The sequence below is a fragment of the Phytophthora cinnamomi genome, assembly GCF_018691715.1.
Source record: "Phytophthora cinnamomi strain GKB4 chromosome Unknown Contig40, whole genome shotgun sequence".
Lineage (NCBI taxonomy): Eukaryota > Oomycota > Peronosporomycetes > Peronosporales > Peronosporaceae > Phytophthora > Phytophthora cinnamomi.
In genome coordinates, this window is record NW_027150973.1 from 340,520 (window position 1) to 362,585 (window position 22,066).

Here is a 22,066-nt window from a genome sequence, read left to right on the forward strand (position 1 = left end):
TGTGAGCAACTTAGCGTTGGAACTGGAAAAGGAGACCCGAGCCGTGAAGAAAGTGAAGGCCAAGGAAGCCAAGCTCGGTAAAGCCTTCGCGAAAGGTGGATCAGTAAAAGCTTTTGGCAAAAAGCCTGTGGTGGCGGTTGGTGTTGCCGCTGGTGTCAAGAGAAGTGCTGGGGCTGCACCGAAGAACGGGGACCAGCGTAAATTCGCCCGTCCGCCCCATCCTAAGAAGTGCTTTCATTGTGAAGGAGAACATGAGTACATTAACTGTCCGACAGCGACCGAAGCTGATAAAGCGGCGATCAGAGACAAACGCCGTGCCGAATACAAAGCTCGGCTGCAATTCGGATACCAGCAACGGAAACAGAGCTAGACTTTGCAGGATTCGCGAGTGCTTCCCGCCTGAAGGGGGTACAGTATTACTGGAGGAAGTTTTGGCTGTCCCGCTTTGTGCAGATAGTGGAGCGACGCAGACCAGCATGAGTGAGCGTGTGTTTAGACAGTTGAAATATGTGTGTCCGGATATTGAGTGTGTGGAATTGGAGAAGCCTCTCTCGTGCATTACGGTGGGTGGAGAGGTGGAAGTGAGGCGAGCAGTGAATGTACACGTCACGCTGAGGACGGCTGCAGGTCCTGTCTCTATTAGTTCGCCGGTGCAATGCTTGATAGTGCCAGGTGACCTAGAGGAGTTCCTCCTGGGAAAGGAGATGCTGGCTGCTTTAGGCATCGACGTAGACAGAGAGCTCGAGATGCTGGCTCTACTGAGTCATGAAGAGGACAGTGATGAATTTGATGAACCGGACGTGAGTCCAAGAGCAGAAGTAAGTGATGAACTGTTGGAGTTGGTAAATGCACTGGTGGAAAAAGCAGGGGGTCGAGGTTTTCCTGCTGACTACCTGGAAGAACTGCGTAGAATCTCCACGCGCTTTGACCTGTTCAGATCGAAGCTGGGTAGGGACCCTCCTGCACGGGTTCCACCAATGCGAATCCGACTGAAGCCAGGCGCGAAGCCCTACAAGTGCAAGGCAAGGAAGTATCCTCCCGAGGTCAGACGCTTCATGGAGGAGTTCAACCAACAACTTGAAGATCTTGGGTGGATCTACGAAAATCCTAACAGTAGGTGGGCTTGCCCAGCCTTACCTGTGAGGAAGCCTAGCGCCGATGGCTACCGCCAGACCGCAGACTACAAGCCGGTCAACATCCAAGTCGAGGGCATTGTGGGGGTGATGCCAAATCCGCAGGTTGACTTGGAGCTGGTTAAAGACTGTGAATTTTTCGGGTTGTTTGACTTTATTAAAGGGTACTGGCAAATTGCGCTGGATGAAGCGTGTCAGGAAATCTTGTCGTACATGACCGATCGTAAGATCTACACACCAAGACGTGTACCGCAGGGCTGCTGCGACGCTGCACTATTCTTTCAGGCCACTGTGGAGAAGTGCTTGCAGGAGCTGTTGCATAAGCACCTCTTGGTGTGGATAGACGATCTGATGCTCTACGCTAAGGACGTGCAGACCTATTTGGTGAAGCTAGAAAGACTGTTTGAGCTCTTAGATTTCTTTGGCTTCAAGTTGAGCGTCACCAAATCGAGTCTGTACGAACCGCAAGTAAAGTGGTGTGGGAAAATTATCTCGGGTAGAGGTGTGAGTCATGACCCCGAACGCATCAAGGCGCTCACCACGCTGCCCTACCCGACCAACGCTGGCGAGCTGCAGCAATTTCTATGCGCAGCGAATTGGATGCGTGAGAGCGTGATTGACTTCGCCAGGGTGGCAAAACCACTACAAGAAAAACTGGATGAAGCTCTCGCGACTGCGACGAGACGCACGAAGCGAGTAGCATCAGGCATTGCACTAGACTTGGGAGGCAGTGGTCGACAGGCGTTTGACGAGCTCAAGGGCAAGCTGCAGAACGCGGCCACCTTGGCATTCCCGGAGCCACACGCCGTGATGTGCCTCATCACCGACGCGTCCGACGTCGGTTATGGTTTGATTGTGACACAAGTACGATCGTGACAGGCCAAAAAGCCGGTTGCAGAACAACAGCACGAGCTACTAGTGTGCGTCAGCGGCACATTTACGGGTTCGAAACGCAACTGGAGCGTGATTGAAAAAGAAGCGTACCCGATTATTTGTGCGTGTGATCAACTGAGTCATTTGCTTCTTCGCCCACAAGGATTTAGGTTGTTTTGCGATCATCGCAACCTAATTTACGTGTTCGCGCCTGGCAAGGAAGTGAAAAAGCATATCAGAGGCAAGTTACTCAGGTGGGCGATGAAGCTCATGGAATATCGGTACCACATCGAGCATATTGAAGGATCGAGCAACGTATGACATGATATCCAGGTGGGCTGGAAACCACAGTGATACTGTTGCGCTGCGCGCAATGGTGCTACGCAAGCGGGGGTGTCGGGAGGAAGATAGGACCCAGCGTACTGAGCGCAAGCGCCGGCGAGGGGAGGAAGATAGGACCCCGAAGGCCCGAGGCAAGCGTCGAAGAGGGGAGGCAGACAGGACCCCGTCGACTCGGCGTGGGCGCTACGCACTCAGTGACGAGACGAGCACCGCTAAAAGGATGGCCATCCGACCATTCGATGACCCGGATTTCACGTGGCCTACACTGGATGAAATCGTTTCAGCCCAGGAACGATATGTGCATACGGTAGCTAGCAAATTCTTGGTCAGAGGTGATTCTGGTCAGGGCTGGTACCACAACAAGAGACTGTGGATCCCGAGCCAATGCAACAACCTGCTTCAAAGACTCATGGTGATTGCTCATTGCGGTGCGCAAGGTCACCGCGGCCGCGCTGCTATGATGGAACACTTTCAACGTCACTTTCATGTGGACTATTTACGCAGGAAGGTGGACAGATTCCTGGCTGCCTGCCTACTGTGCCACCATGTTAAAGGTGGAAAGGTGGTACAACGTCCATGGAGTGAAACTTTCCGCTGTCATGAGCGTAATAGAGCACTGCATTGGGATTTTCTTACAGTAGGTGAATCTTTTGGCGACGACAAGTATCTACTAGTATTGAAGGATCATGCGACACACTACTGTGAACTTGTGCCGTGTGCCACGCCGTCTAGTGCGGTTGCAGTGGCTGCGATATTAGATTGGCATGGAAGATTTGGTATCCCGCCAATTTGGATCAGCGATCAAGGTACCCATTTTAAAAATGAGGTACTCGCGGAAGTTTGTAAGCGGCTCAAATGTGAGCAGAAATTTACGGTGGCCTACAGCCCATGGATCAATGGTAGCATTGAGCGTGTCAACCGTGACGTGATCCAAGTTCTCCGAGTGATGTGTCTGGAGTACAAAAAGGACATCCGAGATTGGACAATGTTTGTTCCGCTACTGAGAGCAAGCATCAACCACACACCTGTACCTTCGCTGGGCAACAAGGCACCTGTAGAGTTGTTCTGTGCACTACCACTGCCATCCCCGCTCGAGTTCTGCGTCAACTTGGAGCAGAGAGAGGTGTTGGAGTTGACTGAACAGCCCGAATTGATAGAGCAAAGCTGCAAGCGCTACGTGCTAGTGTCCAAACTATGCACAAGGCGGTCGACGAAGAACGAGATCGGCAAACTCAGCGCAACAAAAAAGGCCAACGAGGTGCGAAAAAGGCCAACTTTAGTGTGGGGGACTACGTGCTGCGGTCTCGTGTTGACCAAAAGCACCAGGACAAACTGCTAGTCACGTGGGTTGGCCCCTACCAGATTGTGAGAGCCGATACGCACTCCTTTGTGGTCAGACACTTGGTTACGGGAGCCGAGATGAATGTGCATGGTTCTAGATTGAAGTACTATGCAGACAAGGACTTCGAAGTAACAGAAGAAGTTCGAGAACACGTAGCATCCCAAGGAATTGTCCTGGCTGTGTCTGAGTTGAAGGAGCACCGCTGGTGTCCAAGGAAAAAGGACTACGAGGTTTTAGTGGCTTGGAAAGGGTTGGAGGCGATCGAGGACTCATGGGAGACTGTACGGTCCTTATTTAAGGATATCCCAGTCTTGCTGCGAGAGTATGTGTCCCGTGCGGCAGACACAGGGCTGACAAAGTACATTGAAAGGGCATCAAGATTTGCATCAAGTTGAAGTTGCAGAGTGATTAGCCGGAGTGATGATCACGGCAACGTTTACATTCGGAAAACATTCGTGCAACATTATGTCTTGGCCCGACGACACAAGTCAAGCCAGATGTGGCCAAGGCTTGACGGGGCGGTGTAGTGGCGGGCTATAGGACCAAGCCTTGTCCACGAGCACTGGGCCGCACAGAACGTGAGGCCAAGCTGGTATAGGTGTTTAGAGGACGAGGAACCTTCTAATGCTGTAGGAGATACTTTGTAGCAAGATCAGTTAGTTTACATTCTACTTCGTAGGAGAGAAGCAATAGAAGAAGGTTTACCTGGAAGCGCCAGCTTCCCTCACGTGTGTTCAAGACCGGAACCCACTACACAAACCGATAATAAAAAGTTGTCGCAACGGAACGCTCGGCTGAAGAACCAACTCTCCGTAGCGACTATCGATCTCCAGCGTTCCAACACCGAAATGGCCAAACTCAAGACGGAAAACGAGCTGTACGCCGCTAAGTTGCCGCGCTTACAGGCGGAATTGCTCGAGGAGACGTCGCAGGTGGATGAAACACAAGCCCAGTCACTGCAGGTGCAGATAGCATTAACCCAGCTTAAGGCGCGATCGCACGTCCTGCAGAACCGAAATTTGGCACTTGAGGCACAGAACAAGAAATTAAACCAGCAACTACGAGAGTACCAACAACAGTTGCATCGGAAGGCTGCGGTATTGCAGCAGCAAACCGAGAAGTCGACGAAACTCGAAGCAGACATGAACGAACTCAAGGCGACGCACATCCAAGAGAAACTCAACTGGAAAAGTCGAATGACGACTGCGATGCAGCGGATCGAGCGCGACAAAACCAAACTGGAAGCTGCGTTGAAAAATCACGACAGGAAGGAGCTGCGTGAGGCCAAGGACCGAGCGGAGAAGGCTGTCAAGAAGCGCCAAGCGGCGGAAGCCTCCGCCGCAAAACTCGAGGCTGAGCTGAAGCACTGCAAACACGAACTCGCGTCAGCCAACGAAGCTGCGCAACACCTTTTAACCGAGATGCGCACGCTCGAAGCCCTCCTCCGGAAGGCTCACCGCACCGAGGCCACGCTTCGCAATGATCTGGCCGCCTGCAAGACGAAGCTGCGCACTCTGCAGGACGAAAAGAAACGCCTTCTTGCACGGTCTGCCGCAATGCAACCCCGTCGTCGCCGCATTGAGCAGCAGATCCCCGTCGAGCTGCTGCTGCCTCTCACTGACAGCAGCGACGACGAGGCAGAAGCCGAAGACGAAGAAAACCAGGAGCAGCAGTGCTGCAGCCACTGTCTCCCTTCGTCCAAGGCTTTCGGCCCCGCGTCTCCACAATGCAGCGAGTGTCCACAGCTCAAGGCCCAAGTCCTCCAACTACAACAAGATCTGCGCCGCACACGCGCGCTCCACGCCGCCGAGCTAAACGCACAAGCCTCCGTCCTCGACACCGTGCTACTGCAACTTGCAGTGCCACAGATGTAGCCATGTTTGCCACCACATGTAGCCATATCCCACCCACATGTAGCCATTTCGCCACGTCCCGCGCTCCCATTCGTCAAAACCCGTTTCACTTGCCTCCACTATGCAGCACCTCAGCGTATGTACACGTGGCCCTCTTTGCCGTCCGCCCGCAACGTATGATACCGGTATCATTCCGCATTCCGCAGCCTCCGAGACACGATACACAGGTAGCCATGAAGACGGTGAGGGCGCTGCTGCTGGCGCTGCTGGGCGCCGGCCTGCTGGCCGCCTGCGCGGTGGAGGCCATCGTGGCCGGCGTGGACTTCGGCGGCGAGTTCTTCAAGGTGGCGCTGGTCAAGCCGGGCACGCCCTTCGAGATCGTCACGAACGTGCACAGCAAGCGCAAGACGGAGAGCATGGTGGCGTTCGACGGCGACGAGCGGCTCTACGGCGCCGACGCGGCCACCGTGGGCGTGCGCCGCCCCCAGACGGCCTATGCGCAGATCCGTCGCTTGCTGGGCACGACGCTGGGCGACCCGCAGGTCTCGGCGCTGCTGGACGAGGAGCATTTCCCCTACGAGCTGCTGCAGAACGCCACGCGCGGCGGCACCGTGTCGCTGCGCCACGGGCGCGAGCACGTGTTCCACGCCGAGGAGCTCGTGGCCATGGTGTTCACGCACGCGCGCCAGATCACCGACACGTTCGCCGAGGCGCCCGTGAAGGACTGGGTGCTCACGGTGCCCGCCTTCTTCTCGCAGGCGCAGCGCCAGGCGCTGCTGGACGCCGCCGAGATCTCGGGCGTGCGCGTGCTGTCGCTCATCAACGAGAACACGGCGGCCGCGCTGCAGCTGGCCGTGCACGCCAGCTACGACCCGGAGGACAAGCCCAAGCGCATCCTGTTCTACAACATGGGCTCCACGTCGCTGCAGGTGAGCGTGGCCGAGTTCTCGAGCCAGGTCGTGCCCGACGGCTTCAAGAAGAACAAGACCATCTCGGCCTTCCACACGCTCAGCAACGCCTGGGACGAGTCGCTCGGCGGCGCCAAGTTCGACCTGCGCCTGGCGGAGCACCTGGCCAAGGAGTTCAGCGACAAGATCGGCGAGGACATCCGCAAGGTGCCGCGCCCCATGGCCAAGATCCGCGCGCAGGCCAAGAAGACCAAGACCGTGCTCTCGGCCAACGAGGAGATCCCCGTCGTCATGCAGAGCCTGTACAACGACATCGACTTCTTCACGTCCATGACCCGCTCCAAGCTAGAGGACCTCTCTGCGGACCTGTTCGAGCGCACGCTCAAGCCCGTGGAGGTGGCGCTGGAGAAGGCCGGTCTGACTGTTGCGGACATCGACGAGATCGAGATCATCGGCGGCGGCGTGCGCATGCCCAAGATCCAGCAGCAACTCTCGGAGTTCTTTGACGGCAAGGACCTGGGCGTGCACCTGAACGGCGACGAGGCCATGGCTCTGGGCGCGGCGTTCCGCGCCGCCAACCTGAGCAACTCGTTCCGCGTGCGCCAGGTGGGCATGACGGACATTGCGTCCTACCCCATCGGCGTGCGCCTTGTGGACCTGTCCGCCACGGAGCCCAAGGACAGCGACAACAACGACGACGACGTCGAGACGAAGCAGTGGATGAAGCGCGCGTCGCTGTTTTCGGAGTCGCACCGCCTGGGTCTGCGCAAGTCGGTGTCGTTCTCGCACTCGAACGACGTGTCCTGCACCTTCCGCTACGACAAGCCGTCGATGCTGCCTGCTGGCGTGAGCGTGCAAATTAGCAAGTTCAACATCACGGGCGTTGAGAAGTTTGTCGCCCGCATGGCCGACAAGAACCTTGGCGAGCCCAAGGTTACTCTCTCTTTCGAGCTGGACAGCAACGGCATTGCTCAGATTGCCAAGGCTGAGGCCACACTTGAAGAGGAGGTCGAGGTCGAGGTGCCGGTGAAGAAGGAGAAGAAGAGCAAGAAGTTCAAGAAGGAGGATGCCAGCACTGACGGCAGCGAGGCTGATGACAAGGAGGAGGCCGAGGAAGAACCGGTGGAGACCAGAATGGAGAAGCAGACGAAGACGCACCGCGAGCGCCTGACTGTGGTGCATGCGTACGAAACCCACGAGCCCGAGGAGGGCATGAGCGTGCTGCCGATGAGCGAGACTGTCAAGAAGGAGTCGATGCGCATGCTGAACGAAATGGAGAAGGCCGACAACAAGCGCCGTGCTAACCTGGAGGCTAAGAACAGCCTTGAGACCTTCATCTACAAGGCCCACGATGCGCTGTCTGCCCAGGAGAGCCAGATTAAGGAGGTGACGGTGCCGGAGCAGGTCGAGTCGCTGCAGACCAAGCTGGAGGAGACCGAGGAGTGGCTGTACGACGACGGTGACAAGGTTGAGGCTGCCGAGTACAAGAAGAAGATGGATGCGTTGGACTCGGACCTCAGCGCCATCCTCTTCCGTGTGGCCGAGGCGAAGGAGCTGCCGATCGCCATTAACACTGCGCAGGAGTACGCCTTCAGCACGCGCGAGCTCATGAACGAGTGGAGCACGAGCAAGCCGCAGGTGACGGATGAGGAGCGCAGCGATGTGATTGAGAAGCTTGATGAGCTGGAGGCGTGGCTGACGGAGTCGGAGGCGTCGCAGAAGGCTGCTCCCAAGCACGAGAAGCCCGTCGTGACGTCGGCTGACGTTGCCAAGAAGGTTCAGGGCGTCAAGAAGTTTGTCGCTGTCCTGGCGAAGCGGCCGAAGCCGCAGCCGGTGAAGACCGACAAGAACGACACCGAAAAGGATGGATCCAAGGCCGAGGAAGAGACCTCGTCCAAGGAAGCTGACAGCGAGAAGGCCGAGACCAAGGATGAGACCGAGAAGGAGACCAAGGACGAGGCTGAGTCTGTCGACGAGAAGGACGAACTGTAGAAAAGACACACATCACTCGCAGGGACTTATCAAACTAAAGAAACGTGCACCTTGCAACTTTTACACTCTCAACACCACTTCATGTTGTTCGGCCACTGCAGCATCGTCACCATGCCTGCCTTGGCTGCATTGAGCTCGATAGACACTCTTCGCAATGGGCATGAAGCTGTCCACAAAGCGCGCGTACAGCGCTGACACCTCCTTCGGGTCCAACTTCAGCGAAGACACGAACGGCGTCGATGCCACCGCCCTCTGCAGCTCCTCAACACCGCGCACAAAGCGATATTGTCGCAGCAGAACGCCTTTGCCCTGCGGCTTGCAGTGCACGAACTCCGTCCCCACCCCGTTCTCTACCCGACACTGGTAGTAGCGGTTCACGCGCTGGCGGTCCACCTTGCCGTGCATGGACGTCATCTTGTAGAACACGTCTTCGCGCTTGGGGTGGAACCGCTTGTCCTGCACCAGCTCGCTGTAAAGCGCGTAGAGCGCGAAGCGTCCAGCGTTCGGGATGAAGTTGACGTTGTCGTCGTTGGCAATGGGGCGGGTAAACGTGTCCACGAACTGCGCGATGATCGTGGCGATCGACCGCGGCGGGCTCGACGGCTGATGCGTAGCGGTAGTAATGACAGTAGTAGTGTCTGCCATTAGGGATGCTGCTGTGGCTTCAGTGGGCAGCTCGAGTCTCCTTCGCTTGGGGCTTGGTGGGACTGAAGCTGACGTCATCGATCCCTGCGTTATCAGAGGCTCGCTCACCTCACCATTGAAAATTGGTGACGTGATCGGTCTAATAATAGCGCTAGTCGAGCCAGCCAGCTCGTCCTGCAGCACCAGTGTGTAGTGCTGGCCGTTCGGCAGCGTGGAGGACACGGGGACCAGGTCCCCGTCGGCGTCGCGCAGCAGGAACGCGGTCTCTCTGGACAGGCGCAGCTGCAGGCGCATGGCGTGCTCCACCTGGGCGTCCGACGTGCCCATGTACCAGCAGATGCGGCGAGCAGCGGCGCCGCCGACCACGACGTACACGTTCACCTTCATCTGCTGCACTTCCTGTCCAGGTTGTGACTATTATGTGGCACACACAATACGGGACCTGCTAAATACGTATCTCTAAATATAATAAATGGTAACATACGGACTCCAAAACTCCGTTTTTAAAAAAATACGGGATGGCTGGCGAAAAAAAATACGGAAGTTGGAGATACTTAATGGCGATGCCAAGTTGAAGTTGGCGATACTTAACGATGATGCTATTGCTACAGCTCGCACTCCATGGCTTTGAGGTACGCGGCCCAGGTCTCTCCCTGCGGAGGTTGTCTGTTCGATCGCGCGGACTTCTCGTCCTCTACACCGAACATGTCGAGGTTGAGGCGCGAGCTCCTGCGCGACGCGAGCCACGGGTCTTCCTTCTCTTCGGGATTGCGAGGCATCAGCACCAGGCCGTAGTTGGTTGGCACAGGGCACGATTCTTGGCGTTGGCGCCGAAGCAGCTGCTGTCGCTGCTTGGCGGATGCAACACCGGCGATCTTGACGAGCGAGTTGACGAACTCGGTCGTGCGTGGGTTGTCGATGGACGGACGCTCGTCGATGAAGTCCAGCGGCGAGTCGGTGAGCGACGAGGGAGACTGCAGCATTGGCAGCGCTCCCAGCACTGGCGCGGATTCAAGCGGGGAGCTCGGTACGCGCGAACGCTTCTCCTCCGGCTGGGAGGTTGGTGAAATACGGAGGCGATTCCCCTTGGAGCCGCTGTTGGAGTCTGCTGTCTGTGGCCTCCATGCACCTTTGGCTTCCGACGCGTTGGCCTTGCGGGTGCGCGTCTTTAATGATGACGAGCTGAGACGTCTTGCTGCGCTGCTGGTTCTTCGACGTCGGCGGCCACTTGGAGGAGGCAAGGACATTGACATCTCTGGGTGGAAAGACTTGGCGTGCTCGACTTGAGCGCTGCCGTGCGGTCTGCGGAAAGGTGGTAATGTTGCTGCAGGTTTAGCCCGGGAGGCGACGCTACCACGACGTAGTGGCGCGATGCTCAACGGTTTACCTGTGCTCATGGGAGGCACGGATGGGTTTCGTCGCTGTAGACGAGTGCTTGCAGGTCGAGGAGCTGGCACCACGATGCTCACCGGCCGTCTTCGAACGCCTTCATATTCCGCAGCGATGTCGGCTGGGACGGGTTTGAGCGCTGACTCCTGGGCGATTTCGGCAGCGGGGGGAGCAATTGCTTCTGAGGCAGTAGCAGCAGTAGGCGATGTAGGGGTCTGCGCCGATGCATTGCCTGCACCTTCTCTCTCAAGGAGCTGCTGCTGCTCCTCCACAGCGTCCAAGTCGAAAAATGATCCGATGGACCCTCGGCAATTCGACGAAGCCTTGGACGACGACACAGTTTGAGCGTGGGTGGAGCGATTCATCTTGATGCCCTTGTCGCCCTTGTTTTTCGCTTGGCACTCCACCGCTGTGCGCAGGGCTTCCGTCCACTGCAGGTATTCTTTGGCATCCCTCGCTCGGCAAGTGAGATTGCGACGGCGACCAGACGGCCCAACACTCCCGTACACAACGCTGAACTCGAATCGGGTGCTCAGCAAACCATCCTCGCCCCAAACAAACTCAACCGGGTCTCGGGGGTCATCCAGCTCGATTCGTTCTCGGCGTGCATGACCCATGAGCGACCGGTAGCAGAAAACCAGCGAGTAGTGGTGTGTCTTGTTCGGTCGAGCCATCGTCGTCAGATTCTCCACATCGCTATCATCAGAATCATCGGAGTCGTCATCACAGTCATCGAAGTGCGCTTCGTCCTCGCTCAAACTGGTGGTGGTCGTGACCATTAGTTGCAGAGCTGCAGGTTTCCAGAGCAATTTGAATGTACGGACTTGCAGGCTTCCAGCACACACCATTGCCTGCCGCACCACACGTCGGTTGTCTTGACTACTGGACGATGCCTTGCTCGTCTGACGGCTCAAGTACCGGCTGCTGGGTCTTGGCCCTGATGCCGCGCTACGAATGGCGCTGCTCACACTACTCGCGCCGCCGATATCCACAGATCCGAACCGACCGGTCGACCGCACTCGGAAGTCGGGCATCGGCATGGTGAGTGAAGTCCTCGTTGAGGTCGAGGTGGCGAATTCGATAATAACCGCCGAGAACGGGCGGTCGTGTCGGGAGTTGGCGGCGAGACCACTTGCAGTTTTGAGGCAGACACGTTGCTTCTCATTGCACTTGAGGTACGCAACGAGGCATTAATGCCGATAGGAATCTATCAAAGGCACTCCTGAATTTGCTGAGGGCCTCCATGGCCACACGCTACCACTTGCCGGGTTCAGGCCACCCGCAGGAGTAACGTAACGCCGCTAGCATGCTTGAGGAGCAAGGGGCACCACCGAGACTTCGTTGGACGGAATTGCGGTGGATTTGAGGTCGCGAAAGCGTGCTTGATGTTACACATTCGACTTCGGAAGCAACTCGTGGAAAAATCGCTTTTCAGCCTGCATTCGCGTCGAGCTGCGATATCATAATGGTCACCGTTACTACTGAGGCGTTCAGTGGGAGTTCATGGTGAATCGCTTCGAGCAAGCAGAGAGAGATCTGAATTTTACTTGGAGCTGTGAGTTCAGTAAGCGCACGCTCACCCACGCGTGTTTTCGACCACGAAATCCCCCTGCAACTCGACTGGACTCTTGAAGCCCCGAGTGGCTCCAGACATGAGCGCGTGCATGAGCAGGCAGAAAACACTCTTGGTGTTGGTCTTAGCCAACACCATTGATGACAGATGAGCTCCACACCGAGATGCGCGTGGACACCTTGTGGAGAAGAGAGAGACAATCAGCGACTTTCGTCCGATCAGTCTTCACAACGTTGCATTGAGTGAAGCTTCACGACGTAACTGGTATGTGTATTTCACACGCTCGAATTGAGCTCACGTTAGTCGAAGCACTAGGTTGCTCGTGGGTGGTTCACAGTACGCTTGCAGAGACACTCGAGCTGCCAAAATTTATCACTTAACGGACGGATGAAGGTCGCGCGCCTTTGAGCGACAACTCTACAGCCACTTCTTGTAGAACTTGAAGTAGGAAATGGTTCCGCTAGCGATGGTCGTCACGACCCCCCACCAGATCATGTACCCGTGCTCGTACTGCAGCTCGGGCATGTTCACAAAGTTCATGCCGTAGAGGCCGGTGAGAAACTGCGCCGGCAGGAACACCGTGGCCACGAGGGTCAGCGTGTAGCTCACTTCACTCTGCTGCGCGTAGCGTACGTTATGATAATCGTCGACCAGGCTACGGCATCGATCTAGGAGACGGTCGCAAGTCTCGTCGATGACTGTCACGTGGTCTTGTACATCCCGGAAATACCGCAACGACTCGCCTTCGAAGTCGTCGGACTCCGTGAGCTGCGTGATCATCTCGCGCAGAGGCTTGCACAACAACTTGAGCCCTTTGATTTCCTTCGAGCATTTTGCGAGGCGGTTGACGTCGAAGCCACGTGGGTCGTGGCGCATAAGGCGGGACAGCATCGCCACCTTGGCCCCATATGTGTGAGCGATCGGTGAAAGTTCGTCCACGCTCACGTCCACGATAGAATAGACCAAGAACGCCGTGCCATTCTGCCGAACCTTGGAGTACGAGGTATCTAACCGTTGCTTCAGCGTCGGCCACAGGGTACTTGGTGATTCCTGTACACTAATGACGACGTTGTCCATAATATACAAGCTTAATTGCTCAGGTGGCGCCATAATGCGTCCCATACCGAGTTCATCGAGTCGTTTCTCCAGCTCAGCCTTGCTCATACTTTCAAACGGCGATGCTGCATTGTCACGGACGTACAATGAAGCGCGATACATGCTTTGGTACTCGAGTGCCTTTTTCAAGTTACGCGCGTGGACCGTTTGGAGGATCAGAGACGAATGTTCATCGTAATGCTCGTACTTGGGGCGCTCAAGGTCGGCGTCCAGCGTGTCCTCCACTGCCAACGGGTGCAGCCGGTACCGCACCGCGAGGCGGCGCATCATCAATGGGTCCGTTCCTTCCACATTGATCCAGCGCACACTGGCCCAGCTCGGTCTCTTCGAGTACATGAACCTCTCAACTCCTTCTATCGGGTACGCGCTGCGGATCCGATCGGGCGAGTACTCTATCGAGCCGAGTCTCGCAACTGGCATATCGCCACCGTAAACCGTCGCGTACTCCTTCGAGAGAGCGTTGACAAAGTCCTGGCTGAAGAGCTGCGCCAGCTTTATCTCTTGAATAGCATACAGGAACTCCTCGTACGTGATTCCTCCGCTCTTGTCGTCGTCGACCTGCCCGATGAAGGCCCTGAACTCGTCCTCGTTGTCGCAGGAGATGCCCATGGCTTGCAGCCCACGCCGGAAGCCGTCATACGAGACCATCCCGTCCTCTGTGGTCAACAGAACCGTCAAAACCTTATTGAAAACTCTCTTTTTCTCTCTAAATAGTTTTTGTTATAGCATTGCTCCCCACCGCTGGGCTGGAAGCGCGAGAAGAGCTTGGAGAGCTTGGCCGTGGTGAGGTCGAAGTGCGGGTCCATGGGGTCCAGCTGGTCCGTCTCCTCGGCCACCGCCGCGCCCTCCGACCAGTCCAGCGGGTGCGAGTCCCGCGCCCTCGACACGAGGCTCAGCAGGTTCTTCCCGTGCAGCGTCGGCAGCTCCGGCGTCTGCTTCTCCGGCGTCAAGGACGTCAGCGAGCGATGCGACCAATGCGGCGGCGAGCTGAACAGCGCACGGCACATGTCGGGGTGCCGCAAGGACCGCGTGATGGCAGAGGAGCTGAGGACATTGATGGAGGGCTGACGGGGCCCGAACGAGGGCGCGCGCGCGCACGCTCGGCGCAGCAGCGGCAGCATCCGAAGGGATATGATACACGAGCGATGATATGCGGTTAGGGAGGGTGCAGACGTGATGTTGCGCGTATGTTGCAGCAGCGATGTTGAAGTGGTTCAACCAATGAGATTCGGGACACAAACGCCGTTCGCAGTGTAGAGGTCGGCATCTCCCTGGTCGATGTCCTCCCACTCACTCAAGATGGTGCGGACGTCCGTATCCGACAGGAATCGGATGTTCAGTATTGAATGGTATGCTCGAGACAAGGTACCACAAATCCCATCAAACGGTTTGGTAGGAACACTACCACTGTCAGCGCATTGTTCTAAAGAAGAGTTCATGGAGAGCGCTGCACGCACGTATCCGTGTAAAGCGCAACCACCAACAACGAGAGATATTGTGCTGCTGGTTGTATGAATACTATGTAGTAAAAGCATTCCCTCGGTCGTTGTGCAAGTTCTTCTACTGTACAAGTGGTAAAGGAAAATAGGTGAAGCGATAATGCTGACTTGCATTTCTAATGTTGCGGATATGTTGCGATAGCGATGTTGAAGTTATGTGGACTGTGTCGGTCACCTGTGCTTTGCTGCTTTCGCCACCGGCACGTTGGTCGCCAAAAGTTTGGCTGGCGCGTGCTCGCGCCGTGCTGGCGGCTACTGCAGAACTGTTGGGCTGGCGGTGAGACATAGGAATGGAGCTAGTGGAGGCTTTTGAAACCGATGCAGACGAACGACCCAGAAGGAAAGCCTCACTTCGTCAGAGGCGGGAATCGAGCGGCCGAACGGGGAGCTCGCGCTACTATACACGTACCGTACGCAGCTTGGAGCGAGACGAAGGCTACAATATGATAAGTATAGCAACAACAGGGTCAGTAGGACCAGCGTCGGCGCCAGCGCTTAGCAGTGTAGCAGGAGTTAGTCTCACGATTTGAAGCCTTTTTGACCCTGAGTCAAAAAAGCCCGAGTCAAAAAAGGCCAAGCTGATTCCGAAGCGAAAAGAGTTGCCCTGCGGGGGGCCGTTGACAAACGGGGGTTCTAAGCCAGTATCCAGCCCACGCAACGGCCGGCACCTCCTCCCATGACCATAGCGCGGCAGCAAAATCAGCATGGCCCCACAGCAGCAAGCCCCATTGCTGCCAAGAGCTGTGACTCGAGTGTGCTGCCTGCCCAAGCATAGCCCAGCAAGCCCAGTCAAGTCTCCGCTGGTTTTGCTTGCTGCCGTGCCGGGCCGATCGCGACCGTCCCACTCCGGTGACGGTTCATATCCCGCCGCGGGTTCAGCGCCGAAAGCATTACGGCGCGTTTATCACCGTCAGCGCGGCGCGCCTGACCTTGCGGCGCTCGAGGCGGCATATGTACGTTGCCGCAAGCCCGCCGCGTCTGCGCGCCCGATCCTCCGAACAATACCATTTCCTTCTTGGCCGCAATAGCAATTCCGCCCTCGTTAGTTGGTTAGAGGCGCCCGCCCAGCCTCCACGAACGCTCACAACCGAATCTGCGCTCAACGCTCAACGCTCGACGACGACCCAGCCGCAGACAGCCCCGAGCCAGCGATGCTCTTCGCCGACCGCTTCCGCGCGCGCCGCCCGCTGAGCGAGGCGCTGTACGGGCCCGTGGGGCTCTACGAGGACGCGCAGCGCGGCGACGAGCTGGTGGCCATCAAGCACGTGTCGCTGGCGCGCGCCATGGCGGCGCTGCGCCGCAGCCGCAACGTGGACAACCCCTGGAGCGAGCACCGCGTGGTGGCGCGCCTCATGGCGCTGCCGCCGCACCCGCACGTGGTGCGCTTCCGCGGCGAGTTCCTGCACGCGCAGGACACGTGGTGCGTGGTCATGGACTTCTGTCCGGGCGGCGACCTGTGGGACGTGCTGGAGGCCGCGCCCAAGAACCGCCTGGCCGAGCGCGAGGCGCTGCAGCTCTTCGCGCAGTGCGCGCGCGGCGTGCGCTTCCTGCACGCGCACGGCATCGCGCACCGCGACCTGTCGCTGGAGAACGTCTTCTACTGCCGCGGCGCCTGCAAGATCGGCGACTTCGGGCTCAGCACGGACGCGCCGCGCCGCGGCCCGGGGGAGGCCGTGGGCAAGGCCTACTACATGGCGCCCGAGGTGGTGAACCAGGACGCGTACGACGCCTTCGCGGCCGACATGTGGTCGCTCGGCATCATGCTCTTCATCATGCTCACGGGCTCGCCGCTCACGTCCAACGCGTCGCGGCAGAACCGCGCGTTCGGCGCCTTCTGCGAGATGGGCGTGGCCAAGGTCATCGACTCGTGGGGACTGGCGTCCAACGTGTCGCCGGCCACGGTCGCGCTGCTGGACAAGCTGCTGAATCTGGAACCCAGCGATAGGCCCACGGCCGACGAACTGATAGAGCTGCTTGTAGACTAGCAAAGTGTAGCGTTAGTGGTAATAGATGTAAATACCGTGGTCGATTGTTGCCGTAGACGAAGGAGAAGAAGCTTGGCAGAGCGAGAGCCGGTGGCTGGCGGCCAAGACAAGCGTCAAGTGTGCGCAATAGTGTTTCTTGAATCCAGCATAGGGTGACCGGGCGATGGGTGGGGTGCCACAGAGGGCAACCGAGCCGCTAGTGGCGCACGTAACCGCTATCGATGGATAATGCCAGCGCTATCAACGTTGCAGTACAGCTATCTAGCGCGAGCTGTGCCGTGCTGTGCCGCGCCCAATCTCCCAGCATCAGGCTTCATGTATCACAGCGTGTGCAGGAGTTCAGACTGAGTCTTTGGAGCAGCAACACAATGCACGAGTTAAAATTGATCTGTAATCGAATTGGGCATGATGAACGGGGAAGCTTCTACTTTTTCTCAGATATTCGAACAACAGGACTAACGTTGCGCGAGCCACGACGCAACATAAGAGCTGTTTTGCTTAGCGCATTTGGCGAGGTCGAGGGCATTGCGACGGCAACGATCCTACTTGGAGGCTACGCGCTGTAGAGTCTTCACTTTTCAGGCCGACCAGCGGTGGAAAATCTACGTAGAGTAAGGTGTGCATCTCGTTTGGTTTGATTCATTACCCCATACGCTTTCCTGTTGACTTTCCGGTAGCTACCAGCATATTGATGGTCGAGCTCGGTTTCAAGCTCTCGCCTACGGTAGCTGCTCGATGCGCGGTGACGTCCTCAACCGTGATGCGAGCGGTGGGTCGATCTTCAGCAGCGTCTCGCGCGACACCAGATGACCCGCAATCGATGATCTGTCCATCGCCGAACTTCTTCGGCGCGACAAACTCTTTCTCGTTGCAATAGCGATTTGGTCAGCGACACGAACAAAATGACTCCGAGCGACCACACATCAACCGTTCGCGGGCCATAGAGCTCCCGCGACGACCTCGGGCGCCGTGTAGTGTGCTTTGCCCACGAGACGCGATCTGCCTTGATGCTCAACATCTTGGGGGTGCCGCCTCGACCCAGTAGCACGTTTCCGAAAGACAAGTCGCGGTGCGCGATGTCATTCGAGTACAGCAGGCCCACGCCACGCACGATCTGTGCGAAGAGAGGCAGTGCCTGAAGCTCGGGCATCTGCCATAGGTCTCCGCCCTCGCAGTACTCCATCACGATATACGTCGAAGCTGGAAGTGTTGGTGGATCTAGAGCACGTTCTCGTGCGGCCCGACGCTGTGCAGCACATCGATGACACAGCTTTCGGTCGAAGGATTGCCGACCTGAAGGTTGCGTTCAAGCGCATGCTTGGCGAAGGCGATGTGAATTTGCTTCACAGCAACAAGACCGTTGTCGTCGCTCAGGTCCTGGTAGAGCTGGGTGCCCCCGAATAGCGTCTCGTGCAGTCGAGATTGAACAGCATACTGCCCGCGGATCATCGCTGTTGAACGGCTTGCGGCTCCGGTCGAGAATGTCGAAGTAAACTCCTGCTCTGCTGGCACCCTTGCGTACCACTTCAGAGGATCGAAAACAAGAACTATTATACCAGTGGACGTCCACTCGACATCTCCGAGCTGTGCTGGACCTAGGAGCTGGCGCCTGAGTCTGTCTGCAAGGTTCGTGAGCTGCGCGGAACGCAAGATCTCATAGAAATCATATATCTCACCCTTGCTGACGCGGAGCGGATCAGTCAATTTAGCCTCTCCACATGGAGGTTCTCCCCTTAATACATGGTGAGGATGCAGTGCTCAAACAAAGTGCTTCCATCGAGCAGCTAGTATGGTTTCACGTAAGCGCTGAAAAATATATACCGGGGAGAACGAAGCCAAACAGCGCCACTACACCTATTTCGGCTACCGTAGCAGTGGGTGTGACAGCAGATCGGAGGTCGACGGGCGTTCTCCCGGATCGCGATGCAGCAGTGCCGAGGCTAGCGTGCAAACATCCTCTGAAATATCCGAAGACATATTCCACGCCTTGACCACACGGCGAACCCCAAGCTGCAAGAAACTGGCAAAATCAGTCTCACTTTCCGAGGCTTGACTCACCAGCGGCGACCCGGTCAGCATGATGAACAGCACGATGCCCAGCGACCACATGTCGGCGGCGACGGGCGCGTACGCCTCGCCAGCCACGACCTCGGGGGCCATGTAATTGGCCTTGCCCACGACCTCAGCGCACATGCGCTCCGCGTCGGTGGCGAGCCCGAAGTCCGACAGCTTGCACACGCCACCGCGCAGAAGCACGTTCTCGAGCGAGACGTCTCGGTGCGCGATGCCGTTCGAGTGCAAGAAGTGCAGGCCGAGCGTGACCTGCCGACACAGACGCAGCGCCTCCCTCTCCGGCACTCGGCCGTTCGGCGAGCCGCGCACTCTGTCCCAGAGGTCTCCCTCGGGACAGTGCTCCATGACGACGAACCAGGACTCGTTGTGTAGGAACTCCTGGCGGAAGTGGACAATATTGGGGTGCGGCGGCAGCGTCAGCAGTTTGGTGATGGTGCGTCGTTCGTGCCACGGGTTGTCGGTGTTCGGGTGCACGGCCAGCAGCGTGGTGGCGAGCTCGAGGGACACCTGTTTGATGGCCACGAGCTCGTTGTCATTGTGCGTGTCCTCGCAGGCGCAGACGGAGCCGTAGAGTGCGTCGCCGATCTTGTGCTTAAGACGGTAGCGCTGGCGGATCATGGCTTGTCTGGTTTTGGTGACAGGCGTGGGCGTGGGTAGACTCAGCTCGTTTGGTCGGTGGAGCTCCAATTCAGGACTGAGCTCGCCGCGTGCAATGCGGGGCGCGAAATGATTGAGGCCAATGACACGTGGAAGTTCAGCGAGGACGCACAAGCGGCGATCTTCCATAATACAATTTCTATTCATCTTCTGCTGGAAGACGAGCCACGATGATCGTCAACGGCGTGAAAGGCGTGCTTCGAGTCGGACTGGGGCAATTTCGGCTTGGTAGTGAGTGTAAGTCAAGAGTACTTGATTGATTTCGCTCTGCACCAGCTCAAGCTGGCACGACAAGCGATGATCTTACTCTTAACTGTGTATGCGACTATCAAAAGTATATCATGCTTGGGGAATAGCGAAAGGCCCATCGTAAAAATGTAACTAAATGCACGTTTTTTCTTTCAAACGTGGCGGCGCAACTAAGATCGTCAGATGCTTAAGGTCATCGTGCTGGCACGCTTTGTGTGGACTAAGTTCTGTGCAACTAGGGACAGCACTTTTAATCGTGAGACGTTCAAAGCACAGACCTTTATATTATCTGGTAATCGACGCAGTGGTAAAATGTAATGTTGCGCAAGCAACATAACATCTTCAAGTCATACGATGGCTGATACTGTAGGCGGCGTGATGAACACTGTGGTAATACGTTATGTTGCTCGAGCAACATAACAACTTCAAGTCATAACGAACTTGACCCATCGGGCACCGATATCCTCCCAGCCGTGCGGCTGACACTGTAGGCGGCGTGGTTCAAGGCAATAACAAACATCGTGAAGGGCATTATGATAAGGTCTGGCTGGATACAGACAGGCAACGATGACTAGGGCTGCAATCGTCATCAATTGGTCATCCTGCTGCCAGCAGTGCAGTTACCAGCAGTGAGTCCTCAGTATGCATTCGATCGCGAGCACATAGCTACGCGGTATACATGCCGCACACTGGTTGAAGCGCGCGCTCGTAATGTTTTCGTGGAGCTTGCTACCGTAGATCCTGCAACCTGAAAAACTTCGACAGTGCGCCCGGGTACGCGACTGCGCATATTGTCTGCCATATCCATAGGATAAATCTCATCATCGCGTTTATAGACGCTTAGCAAGCGGGTAGTGATCCGTATTGCGTGTCGAACAAGTTCAGTGCTGTTTTCCCTATGCAGAATATGTAGGCTTCACCAAGTTTGATGTCTGTCTCGCTAGCGCCGTCCTGGTATATTTACTGTAGTTCTCTAAAATTGCCAACTACTAGTAGTAATTGACTTGGGTGTTCCATAAGCACTATAGTTTTAAATGAATACTATCCATACATTCCTCCGGAATAATTACACTTCAACTTTGCTTGCTTCGCATGCTGAGTCTGTATCCACCACTCCACTTTCTTGCTCTAAGCCGAGCAGCTCTATCAGTTCGTCGGCCGTGGGCCTATCGCTGGGTTCCAGATTCAGCAGCTTGTCCAGCAGCGCGACCGTGGCCGGCGACACGTTGGACGCCAGTCCCCACGAGTCGATGACCTTGGCCACGCCCATCTCGCAGAAGGCGCCGAACGCGCGGTTCTGCCGCGACGCGTTGGACGTGAGCGGCGAGCCCGTGAGCATGATGAAGAGCATGATGCCGAGCGACCACATGTCGGCCGCGAAGGCGTCGTACGCGTCCTGGTTCACCACCTCGGGCGCCATGTAGTAGGCCTTGCCCACGGCCTCCCCCGGGCCGCGGCGCGGCGCGTCCGTGCTGAGCCCGAAGTCGCCGATCTTGCAGGCGCCGCGGCAGTAGAAGACGTTCTCCAGCGACAGGTCGCGGTGCGCGATGCCGTGCGCGTGCAGGAAGCGCACGCCGCGCGCGCACTGCGCGAAGAGCTGCAGCGCCTCGCGCTCGGCCAGGCGGTTCTTGGGCGCGGCCTCCAGCACGTCCCACAGGTCGCCGCCCGGACAGAAGTCCATGACCACGCACCACGTGTCCTGCGCGTGCAGGAACTCGCCGCGGAAGCGCACCACGTGCGGGTGCGGCGGCAGCGCCATGAGGCGCGCCACCACGCGGTGCTCGCTCCAGGGGTTGTCCACGTTGCGGCTGCGGCGCAGCGCCGCCATGGCGCGCGCCAGCGACACGTGCTTGATGGCCACCAGCTCGTCGCCGCGCTGCGCGTCCTCGTAGAGCCCCACGGGCCCGTACAGCGCCTCGCTCAGCGGGCGGCGCGCGCGGAAGCGGTCGGCGAAGAGCATCGCTGGCTCGGGGCTGTCTGCGGCTGGGTCGTCGTCGAGCGTTGAGCGTTGAGCGTCGAGCGCAGATTCGGTTGTGAGCGTTCGTGGAGGCTGGGCGGGCGGGCGGGTGGGCGCCTCTAACCAACTAACGAGGGCGGAATTGCTATTGCGGCCAAGAAGGAAATGGTATTGTTCGGAGGATCGGGCGCGCAGACGCGGCGGGCTTGCGGCAACATGCCGCCTCGAGCGCCGCAAGGTCAGGCGCGCCGCGCTGACGGTGATAAACGCGCCGTAATGCTTTCGGCGCTGAACCCGCAGCGGGATATGAACCGTCACCGGAGTGGGACGGTCGCGATCGGCCCGGCACGGCAGCAAACGAACTGCGCTCGACGCCAGTGGAGACTTGACTGAGCTTGCTGGGCTAAGCTGGACAGGCAGCACGCGAGTTAAGTTTGAGGCACAGCTCTTGGTAGCAACGGAGCTCGCGGCTGTGGGATG

General features: G+C 57.4%; 8 protein-coding genes across 9 annotated transcripts; 3 read left to right on the forward strand and 5 right to left on the reverse strand.

Annotated features, from left to right (window-relative positions):
• Nucleotides 1–4,538: 4,538 nt before the first annotated feature.
• Nucleotides 4,539–5,564, forward strand: IUM83_14980 (NIPA protein; the record flags this gene model as incomplete). The annotated part of the gene is made up of 1 exon (XM_067939761.1): nucleotides 4,539–5,564. The coding sequence occupies one exon, from the start codon at nucleotides 4,539–4,541 to the stop codon at nucleotides 5,562–5,564; it is 1,026 nt and encodes a 341-aa protein (XP_067791379.1).
• A 212-nt stretch (nucleotides 5,565–5,776) lies between these two features.
• Nucleotides 5,777–8,443, forward strand: IUM83_14981 (Hsp70-like protein; the record flags this gene model as incomplete). The annotated part of the gene is made up of 1 exon (XM_067939762.1): nucleotides 5,777–8,443. One exon carries the CDS (start codon nucleotides 5,777–5,779, stop codon nucleotides 8,441–8,443), a length of 2,667 nt encoding a protein of 888 aa, XP_067791380.1.
• Nucleotides 8,444–8,503: 60 nt separating this feature from the next.
• Nucleotides 8,504–9,475, reverse strand: IUM83_14982 (hsp70-like protein; the record flags this gene model as incomplete). Its single annotated transcript, XM_067939763.1, has 1 exon — nucleotides 8,504–9,475. The coding sequence occupies one exon, from the start codon at nucleotides 9,473–9,475 to the stop codon at nucleotides 8,504–8,506; it is 972 nt and encodes a 323-aa protein (XP_067791377.1).
• Nucleotides 9,476–9,693: 218 nt separating this feature from the next.
• IUM83_14983 (uncharacterized protein) lies at nucleotides 9,694–10,071 on the reverse strand (the record flags this gene model as incomplete). The annotated part of the gene is made up of 1 exon (XM_067939764.1): nucleotides 9,694–10,071. The coding sequence occupies one exon, from the start codon at nucleotides 10,069–10,071 to the stop codon at nucleotides 9,694–9,696; it is 378 nt and encodes a 125-aa protein (XP_067791378.1).
• Nucleotides 10,072–12,467: 2,396 nt separating this feature from the next.
• IUM83_14984 (magnesium and cobalt transporter CorA) lies at nucleotides 12,468–14,287 on the reverse strand (the record flags this gene model as incomplete). Its single annotated transcript, XM_067939765.1, has 2 exons — nucleotides 12,468–13,822; nucleotides 13,906–14,287. 2 exons carry the CDS (start codon nucleotides 14,285–14,287, stop codon nucleotides 12,468–12,470), a joined length of 1,737 nt encoding a protein of 578 aa, XP_067791375.1.
• A 1,529-nt stretch (nucleotides 14,288–15,816) lies between these two features.
• IUM83_14985 (serine/threonine protein kinase) lies at nucleotides 15,817–16,681 on the forward strand (the record flags this gene model as incomplete). The annotated part of the gene is made up of 2 exons (XM_067939766.1): nucleotides 15,817–16,551; nucleotides 16,676–16,681. The coding sequence occupies 2 exons, from the start codon at nucleotides 15,817–15,819 to the stop codon at nucleotides 16,679–16,681; spliced, it is 741 nt and encodes a 246-aa protein (XP_067791376.1).
• Nucleotides 16,682–17,868: 1,187 nt separating this feature from the next.
• Nucleotides 17,869–19,341, reverse strand: IUM83_14986 (serine/threonine protein kinase; the record flags this gene model as incomplete). Of its 2 annotated transcripts, none has more annotated exons than XM_067939768.1 (2): nucleotides 17,869–18,174; nucleotides 18,709–19,341. In XM_067939768.1, the coding sequence occupies 2 exons, from the start codon at nucleotides 19,339–19,341 to the stop codon at nucleotides 17,869–17,871; spliced, it is 939 nt and encodes a 312-aa protein (XP_067791373.1). The 2 variants fall into 2 exon arrangements, with proteins under 2 accessions (XP_067791373.1, XP_067791372.1); XM_067939767.1 differs by having other exon boundaries at nucleotides 18,709–18,990.
• A 1,361-nt stretch (nucleotides 19,342–20,702) lies between these two features.
• Nucleotides 20,703–21,589, reverse strand: IUM83_14987 (serine/threonine protein kinase; the record flags this gene model as incomplete). Its single annotated transcript, XM_067939769.1, has 2 exons — nucleotides 20,703–20,706; nucleotides 20,853–21,589. 2 exons carry the CDS (start codon nucleotides 21,587–21,589, stop codon nucleotides 20,703–20,705), a joined length of 741 nt encoding a protein of 246 aa, XP_067791374.1.
• Nucleotides 21,590–22,066: the final 477 nt, after the last annotated feature.